The sequence below is a fragment of the Bos taurus genome, chromosome 3 (assembly GCF_002263795.3).
Source record: "Bos taurus isolate L1 Dominette 01449 registration number 42190680 breed Hereford chromosome 3, ARS-UCD2.0, whole genome shotgun sequence".
NCBI lineage: Eukaryota > Metazoa > Chordata > Mammalia > Artiodactyla > Bovidae > Bos > Bos taurus.
The window spans coordinates 120960367-120969653 of record NC_037330.1 but is presented as its reverse complement, the minus strand read 5'-3'; the positions used below and the strand labels follow the sequence as shown (position 1 = coordinate 120969653).

The 9287-nt window shown below is 48.9% G+C and overlaps 1 protein-coding gene and 1 non-coding gene across 2 annotated transcripts; one reads left to right on the top strand and one right to left on the bottom strand.

The window, feature by feature from the left end:
• Window positions 1-477: 477 nt before the first annotated feature.
• Window positions 478-4298, bottom strand: LOC790134 (ubiquitin carboxyl-terminal hydrolase 17-like protein 6). Its single transcript, XM_010804722.3, has one exon. It carries the CDS (start codon window positions 3738-3740, stop codon window positions 2139-2141), a length of 1602 nt encoding a protein of 533 aa, XP_010803024.2. The 5' UTR covers window positions 3741-4298; the 3' UTR covers window positions 478-2138.
• A 130-nt stretch (window positions 4299-4428) lies between these two features.
• Window positions 4429-4535, top strand: LOC112446163 (U6 spliceosomal RNA). Its single transcript, XR_003034224.1, has one exon. It is a non-coding gene; the product is annotated as a U6 spliceosomal RNA (small nuclear RNA).
• Window positions 4536-9287: the final 4752 nt, after the last annotated feature.

The window sequence follows — 9287 nt, the reverse complement described above, 5'->3', positions numbered from 1 at the left end:
TGAAAGAATTTCCCTCCTGGAGGAGGATGACTGTTGCTTTTCTTCTCGGTGTGTGACATGTGTGTTTGTTTGCTCTCCCGTCCTGGACATTATGCTTGCCTTCCAGGACTATGGGGGTTTGACCGTCCACGGGTTTACCATAGCTGGAGTGTTGATTCCGTTGATCCTTACTAGGAAAGAAGGGCCCTGACCCCGTTTTCTTCCTTAGCCTATTGCACCCCTCCCACCTCCCGCTCCCCCATCCCATCCTAGGAGCCTACCGCTTTGTGCTTTATGATCCAAGCGCTCACACCCTTGCTGTCCTCTTGCCTCCTTCCCATGGCACAGAGAAGCGAGATCAGCCAGGATTTTTCTCTCTTTTGCACGGATTTCGCCCAGCATAAAGCCACCTTCCCATTCCCTCTGCCACGCCACCCCAATCGACATTCTTGTCCTCCTCCTCCTCCTCCTCCTCCTCCTCCTCCTCCTCCTCCTCCTTCTTCAGAGGGTGTGCATGGGGCAACAGTAAGTCCATTTGAGACGATGGGGCGGAGGAAGATGGGTGGTGATGATGAGGGCGGACCGTGGGTGGCTCCGCTTCCTCGTGCAGGGCACGCTTGTTCGTGTTCTCGGGGGAAGATACTGCTCATCATTCTTTGTCCTCTCTACGTGCGGAGGGCATGGTGCGGCGTAGGTAGCCATGCGGGGGAAACAAGCCATCGGAACGCTCTCTGTTCCTTGCCACGCCGACTCGCGCAGTCAGGAGCCAGAGTTGGCCCTCGAGGTCGGACATGTTACATCGCAAATTCCCGGTCTGCCAAAGTTTGATGGAGGGTTTGGGGTTTGAAGCCATCAGCCAAGCCAAAGAAAGAAAAACGCAAGAGGTGGTCGATAAGGGGCCTCAGGTGCCCCTCCAGCGGGTCACGGGCCCATGAGGCAGTCGCGAAAGCAGCTAGGGGAGGACAGCTTCCCCACCGCCCCAGGCACTTTGGAGGCCGGCCGCATCTCCTCGCGTCCAGAGGCGTTTGCCCGGGGCCCAGCTGGATGAGACTGCCAGACAGGACGTGCAGAGTCGGAAGTCCAGTTGTCTTGCTATCACAATCTAGGGTAGGCTCGGGTCTTTCCTCAGTGCGGGGAGGACCTTTGCTTTCAGAAATGAACGTGGCGCGACATATCTCCACTCAGGCACCGGTGCGATGCTGGTGGAGAAGTTTCTTTGGGACTGGTTGGGTTGCCTTTCTCCCCTTGGCCTTCGTGTTGGTGCTGGTGGTGCTGGTGGTGCTGGTGGTGCTGGTGGCGGTGCTCATGGCCTTGTGGATCGCTTCTCCTGTTGGGCACTTGGAGCTTCTCCAGCGTACTCCTTGCACCGGACATGGAGCCCCAGGGATCTTTGCGGACGAGCGTCGTGCCGGGGACGCGCGCATCCCCGCCTCATTCCTGCCGGACCCTCCGCCAAGTAGCACGAGGCCTCCCAAGGACAGACACCCATAAAGGCTGCTTGCCCGTCTTCTCCCCGGACGCCTCTCGACGTCTGGGGCATTTTCGAGAGCCTGACCGGCCGGAAGGAGACGGTTCATGGACCTGCACCCGCTCTTCCCTGCCCCCCGAAGGGCTCCCGAGATCTTCTCCTTGCTCGGCTGGCTGTGAGCGCTCTGTGAGGCGTCTCCAGGCCGCGTCACTCACCCGAGGCCAGCGGTTCGGCCAGGGAACGGAGACGGGGAACGAAAGGCAAACCCACACCCAAAGTCCCATCCCGAGAGGACTCTCCCACCCTCGCAGAAGTGGGAGGCCCTCGGACCGTGCCCAGGCCCGCTCATGCACCCCATCACCCCATCCTCTCCAGCGACTTCCCAGCAGAGCCAGCCCTCGAGAGCTCAGCCGCTCAGGCACGAGCCCGTCCCAAGTGAACACCGAGACCCCGGGCACACTCCCGGCCCCGCTTTTTCCCAGGAGGCTGCATCACGCACACGGCCGAGAGGAACTCGCTCCTCGTCGGAACTCGCTCCTCGTCGGAACTCGCTCCTCGTCGGAACTCGCTCCTCGTCGGAACTCGCTCCTCGTCGGAACTCGCTCCTCGTCGGAACTCTCGGTGCGTCACACAGGGCGTGCCCCACACAGCGTGTGCCTGGGCGTCTGCACGCATGTGCGTCAGAGCCGACCTACCGCCACAGCCCCAGAGACGGCCGCGGCTTCTTGTTCTTCCCCTTGGTGGCTCTGGCCCTCCCGCCGGCACAAGGGCCGTTGCCGACGTTCTTCGGCCCCGGAGGCGGGGTGTCCGTGCTGGGACGGTCGAGCCGCTCGTGCTCCTGTTGGGGCGGCGTGCGGTTTCTCCCTCCTCCGTGTTTGGACTGGTGAATCACGACTGCGCCGGCAGGCAGGGCAGACGGGACCTTCCGCAGCTCCAAGGCCGGCTTCGGTCGGCTGTGTTCTTGCAGGCGTCGCCACTGCTCTAAGCTCATCCCTTCGACGTCCGTGTCCCCCGGGGACTCCTCCGACCCAGGAGCTCTGCCGCTGGCGTCTCCTGCAGGCTGCCCGGGCTCTGTGGGGTCAGCCCCGACGGGGGCCGCTGCCCCTCCCCCAGCGCCCCCTTCCCACGCACCCTCCCGGGCGTAGAACAGGACGTAGGCGCTCTGGCTCAGGGCAGCGGTCTCGTCACAGGCGGTCACCTTGGCATCGTCCATCTTATACCATTGGCCGTTGCCCGCTCGGACGTAACAGAAGTAGTGTCCTCGCTCACAGCTCCACCCGGAGTGCACCAGCACGGCATAGAGCACGTAGCCCAGTGGCCCTGCCTTCCGCTCAGACGTGTAGGGCTGCAGGTCCAAGCACTGGGGATAGCGCACCTCCTGAGCCCTTTTGGCCCCGCTCACCGGTGTGAACCGCTTCAGCACCAGCACCAGGACCTGGGAGGTGCTGTGCAAAGTCAACCTCTTGGTGGCAGGCACCTTCCGGAGACAGACGCCACAGTCATAGGCATTGTCCGCGTCCAGCTTCTCGGGCTTCACCAGCTCTCTCAGAGCTTGCTCCACACTCTGAGCCGCCGTGATATCCAGGCTGATGTCCAGATAAGGGTCGAACGTGTCCGAGACACCGAGGCAGCGGAGACACTGGATCTGAGACCTCCAGGTCCCGCCGAAGATCTGACGGATGACGGTGGTGTCCTCGGAGGCATGGCCCGACGGCTGGGATGCACTCAAGCACCCTTGCTGCATGGCATTCAGAGTGAACATCAGAAACTCGTGGGCATCTTCCTGCTGGTGTCTGTGGAAGCCCGCCAGCAGGTCCTTGCGGGGCCGGATCACCTCTCCCGCGTGAAGGAGGGCTCGGGTCACGTGAGCTCGCATGGCACAGAGCGTGCAGGCGCTGCGGGCCGGACAGAGGGTGGCGTGCTGCTGGGACACCATCCAGCTGGCCAGGGGCGGCGTGTGGCTCAGACACTGCAGCGCCGCATTCACGTAGCAGGTGTTCCCCAGGTTCTGAAGCCCAGCCCCCACCCCCCACGGCCCCTTCCAACTCAGGGCGCCTTTCTGGCCAGGCGTCAGCCCTGCTGACCCAGGAGCCAAGTCACCCCGCTGGGGACGCCCAAGCGCCGGCGACGGCCCCTCAGGGACAGAGGGTCCCCGAAGGGCATCCGCACCAGCGGCGCTGGGCCCACAACCCTGCCCTCCGGGGAAGACGTCGAAGGGAGACGGACACACACCTCCCCCGTGCTCAGAAGCAGCCCCCGGGGCTCTGCACACAAGGCCCACGAGGGTTTCCATCTCCTACCTGCAGCTGCACGCCGACGCCTCCTTCCCTCAGACGGTCCGGCTCCAGAAAAGGGCCTGGGCCCCGCCCCCTCGGGCCTCTGGGGGCTTCCCCACAGCCCCACCCCCGCACGTGCAAGCTCCTCATTGGCTGAGGCGGCTGAGGGCCTGCCCACTCCCACTCCCGCCATCCAACAGCCCACACTTTGCTAGGGGAATTTCCCTTGAGGACCCCCCCCACACACACACACACGCACTTCCAACCTGGCCCCCTGGAGCAAAGGGCTCAGGATGCAAATGATTTGGGGGCATTGGGCCTTCCAGCCTTGCACGCTAGAGATTCACTGCTGGGCTTCCAAGTTTAGCACACAAATGTGGGCTGGAGAGCAGTTCCGTGGGCTCACCATTCACATCTTAACACACTTGTGAAAACATATGTCTGCCCACCTATCCGCTCCGCTTTAGGGGTCTCCCCACTCCAGACCCCTGCCTAAGGACAACCCCTCCCCAGACAACAATAAACCCTTGCCTCAACATTGCTCTCCAGCGAGGTCCTCCCCAATTTCTATGCGTTCTCACTGGACACTCTTCTAGCGATCAGGGTCCTAGCACCGAATGATGCCGGCAGAGAGGCACATATGCTTTTCTCCCTTCAGGGCCGTTGATCAAGGCCCAAAATTAGCTCATTTAGAAAGGCATAGGCGTGCTCGCTTCAGCAGCACATATACTAAAATTGGAACGATACGGAGAAGATTAGCATGGCCCCTGCGCAAGGAGGACACGCAAATTCGTGAAGCGTTCCATATTTTTAAGAAAGCTGTGGTACATATACACAATGGAGTATTACTCAGCCATTAAAAAGAATACATTTGAATCCGTTCTAATGAGGTGGATGAAACTGGAGCCTATTATACAGAGTGAAGTAAGCCAGAAGGAAAAACATAAATACAGTATACTAACGCATATATATGGAATTTAGAAAGAGGGTAACAATAACCCGGTGTACGAGACAGCAAAAGAGACACTGATGTATAGAACAGTCTTATGGACTCTGTGGGAGAGGGAGAGGGTGGGAAGATTTGGGAGAATGGCAATGAAACATGTAAAATATCATGTAGGAAACGAGTTGCCAGTCCAGGTTCGATGCACGATGCTGGATGCTTGGGGCTGGTGCACTAGGACGGCCCAGAGGGATGGTATGGGGAGGGAGGAGGGAGGAGGGTTCGGGATGGGGAACACATGTATACCTGTGGCGGATTCATTTTGATATTTGGCAAAACTAATACAATTATGTAAAGTTTAAAAATAAAATAAAAAAACAAAGACACACACTGAGATATACATATATCCAAATAGATACAAGAGATCCTATAGCTTTGTTTTCCAAACTTAGTTATGAATAAAAAATGGTTGGAATAAGAAAAAAAAAGCAGAGACATCACTCTGCCAACAAAGGTCCGTCTAGTCAAAGCTATGGTTTTTCCACTAGTCATGTATGGATGTGAGAGTTGGACTATAAAGAAAGCTGAGCACTGAAGAATGGATGCTTTAGAACTGTGGTGTTGGAGAAGATTCTTGAGAGTCCGTTGGACTGCAAGGAGATCCAACCAGTCAATCCTAAAGGAAATCAGTCCTGAATATTCATTGGAAGGACTGATACCGAAGCTGAAACTCAACTCTGGCCACCTGATGCAAAGAATCAACTCATTGGAAAAACCTTGATGCTGGGAAAGATTGAAGGTGGGAGGAGAAAGGGACGACAGAGGATGAGATAGTTGGATGGCATCACTGACTCGATGGACATGAGTTTGAGTAGGCTCTGGGAGTTGGTGATGGACAGGGAAGCCTGACGTACTGCAGTCCATGGGGTTGCAAAGAGTTGGACACGACTGAGTGACTGAAGTGAATAGATTTATAGTATAAATTCAACTGTAATATCTTGACTTGAAATACAGTCATAGCAATGTGCTTTTCACCTGCATTTTTACTTAACGTGAATTCCTGATCTTAGTGAGTAGAAGAAAAATAGCTACCAAATTTATAAAAGGAAAAATTTATATTATATCCTAACCTGTTAAAGATAGCTTGTCAAATGTTTTAATTCATTATATTTATTAAAACTTTCTGTGTAAATGGGCAAAAAAAAAAAAAAAAAATAGAAAGGCATAGGCTTCCTGCAACTTTGGATTCATTTCTTCAGCTCTTTTTCTCTGTCCCTGTCTTCCTCGCCCCCACCCCCAACCCGCCTTTTTTTTTTACTTTTTTTTTGTTTTTTCCCTTTTACTCTGTTGTTTTTATCATGCTTATATATTATTTTCTTTTTTTGTTTTTGTTGTTTGTCTTTTTAAGATAACTTAAGTAGGCTTATACATTCATCTTCCAAAATTCTCGTACAGATCACCTAGTCCAAAAGTTACAATATTTTCCTTCCTGTTGGTTCAGCCTTCTTCCTGTTGTGTGGGGTCTCTTTCTAGTTGTTATGTTTGTTTTTGCATTTTAAGTTCACCATTTGTTTATGTACAACTTCACACTCCATGTTTCAAGCATTCTGTTTTACCATTTTGTTCAGCCTTCTTAAATTGCACTAGTATCTTTCATTTCACTTCATCACTTTAGTTTAGTTCTTTTGTCCTGGTCCCATTAGACTTTTGTGAATGTTCCATTTCACCAAGTCCCACGTTTAACTTAATTTTAATGAAGATATGTATTTCTGCCCTAAGAAAATATCCATACTTTCTCCACGTCCCTCTCTACCCGACCACCTGCTCCATCCAGGTGTTAATTATAGCAGGCCCCACTTTGAGTCCACAGACATCCCAGGCTTTTCTTTATACATAGTCATTATTTTCCCGCTATTTTTCTCTTCCCCATCCTCCTGTCTCCCTCCGCCCCATTCTATGTAGCCTTTTTTTATTATTTTCCCTTGTACTAACTGTAAATGTTTCTTTATCATGTTCTAGATTCCCGTTGTCTTTTCCTTTCCTCATTTACTTCCTGTGACATAATTGTTCATCCACATTCACTGCAAGTGACCCAGATGAGTTCTTTTATAGCTTATCCTTTTTGTATGTTCCACAGTATCATCAATGTCTTTTTCCTTCCTATTTCCTTGGCTAATAAACAGTGCTTCCTGTATATTTACTAGTATATTGTGGATTCGTGCCTGTTTCAATTATGGTTTCATTATGATATGCCAGTGTGGGTTAGCCATTTACTTCCAGTTTTTTTTTGTTTTGTTTTGTTTTTTGAGGAATATCCATGGCCTTTCTCTAGTGTTCTTTAATTCCACCACAGTGAACACTCTCCCTTTTCCCCACACTCTCCACACATTATTGTGAATTTCTGATGATTTCCGTTGTCTTATGTAGTTTTGCTAAAAGGAGACCTTTATTTTAGCTTCTTCGTATTTTATTAGCATCCATATACTTGAAGAGTGTTTTGGTTGTGCCCATCTTTATTAGGCTGTGTGTTCTTACTGAGTTATTTAGCCTCCAAATAGTTTTGGAAGTAATCTCCTTTGTCAGTTGCTGTTGTTGTTGTTTTCATTTTGTTCCTTCTTCTCCTGTTCTGAGGTCTTTTTTCAACCTGGTTTATCTTTACAAAGTTTTTAACTTTAATTTATAGGTCTTGTTTTTATTTTCATTTTGTGAGGTAGGATCACAGAGGGTTCTTGCTGTAATAATTAAATAAGATTGCTTGTTATATTTATGTTTCATAAATAAGTTTTTTAAAGTTACGTTATGGTCTTTACAGGGACCTTTGTAATCATTTTGTGTTTTATTTTGTGTGTAGGCACGTGGCTCAGTTTTTTTACATACTGGCCAGTTTTCCCAGCACCACTTAAAAGATGGTCATTAATATCCACTGCTATCCTCTGGCCTCCATCCATTCTTTAATCTGCTTAGCTGTCTTTGAGTGAGCACTCATATTCTTTGACTGGGGAAGATTAAATCTTGTGAAAAATTGCCCATGACAATTGTTTGAGGTTACATATAATCTTTTCCACAATATTTTATTCTCCCACCCTGGAACATGGAATTTTCCTCTCTCCCTCACAGCTCCTTTGTCCCTAGCTGTATTATTTTGTTATGATTGGTAATGTGATTTGATTCTTAATTGTTTCTCTTCATTAAGGGAAATTTGGAAAAGAAACTTCTGCTGTATTTCTATCCCGGGACATTTTGCTTCATTAACTTAAACATAAATCTGATGTCATCTCAAGGCTTTCTTGTCCCACTGTTTCCTTTTCCAACCTGCATTCATTCTTCTGGTTCTTGCTGTAGTTGACTCCAGAAAGGGTGTTGAGATTGTTTGAAGGATCTGTGGCCTCTCTTAAGACTTGATGAGTATGTGTATTTGTGGCTTTGTTCTATATTCTTGTTGAATTTGATCTATTTTCATCCGTGTATTGCCTGTAATATTCTAAATTTTTGGCCACTGGCCAGGACAGATTGTGCCTTGTTTTAGGAGATGTTTCTACCCATGCAGTCTAAAAGCTTTCAAAGTGACCTAAAGAATTCACCTGTAAAGACCACCCTTTTTCTTTCAGGAGAGTTTCACCACAGTTGTGGGTCTCAGAGCTTGGTAATTTTTGTTAACAGTTTCTGAATGTCTTTCATTCTTTGAGGTTGAACTTATTAAACTCATATCCTTTTCTCCTGAAGTTGTCATTTATGTCAAAATAGTCCTTATTCATTGTGATCTTATTGTTTCTGTAATCTTCAACTATAGTTTTGTTTATTTACTTTCTTCATTATTGTCTTTATTTTTTATTACCTTTAACTTTAAATCCTTTTCATTTCTTTCTTTGCTCTGAGCTTTTTTCTGGTTATTGAGATTGCTTTATCTGTTGTTAGGGGCTTTTAGTTTTCCTTTAGTCTGTCTATCATGTATGAATTTCTTTATTCCCCTTTTTTTTCCAGTAATCTTCATCATTGTTTTTGGTGCTTCTTTTCTATACTTGATACCTTTGCTCACCTGTTGGTCAAAAAGATCTTGATACACAATTTTATTAAATTTACTAAGTGACCCCCAAATTGACTTCTGGCAAAGTATGCACCTAATAATTATTCCCATTTGGATGCAATGTACTGAAGACACAATTTACATCCCAGTTTGTGTGAAGGGTTTTTCTGTTTTGATCTTTATTGGTGTAGGTGTTTCTTTTTGAGTTACTCCAGTTTCTCCTTTCTGTCTCTGTAGGTATATGCTTTTGAGTGCATATGTTAAGAATTTTCTTCTTCAACTGAAATGTCATTTAACTTTCAGCATCTTTTGTTATTTTAAATTTAATGTAACAATTTGCCACTCCACCTCTTTTGATTTTCATTGTGTGGGGAAATCTTTCCCTTCTCACTTTTTAATCTTTATATGTTTAGGTCTATACTGGTTTTTATGTAGCAAATAGGGCTTGTGCTTCTTCAGCCAGTCCTACAAAGCTATTTCAAATCCTAAAAGATGATACTGTAAAAGTCCAGCACTCAATATGTCAGCAAATTTGGAAAACTCAGCAGTGGCCACAGGACTGGAAAAGATCAGTTTTCATTCCAACCCCAAAGAAAG

Coding starts and splice junctions, on each gene's coding strand:
- LOC790134 (XM_010804722.3), bottom strand. CDS start 3,740: ATGGAAACCCTCGTGGGCCTTGTGTGCAGAGCCCCGGGGGCTGCTTCT.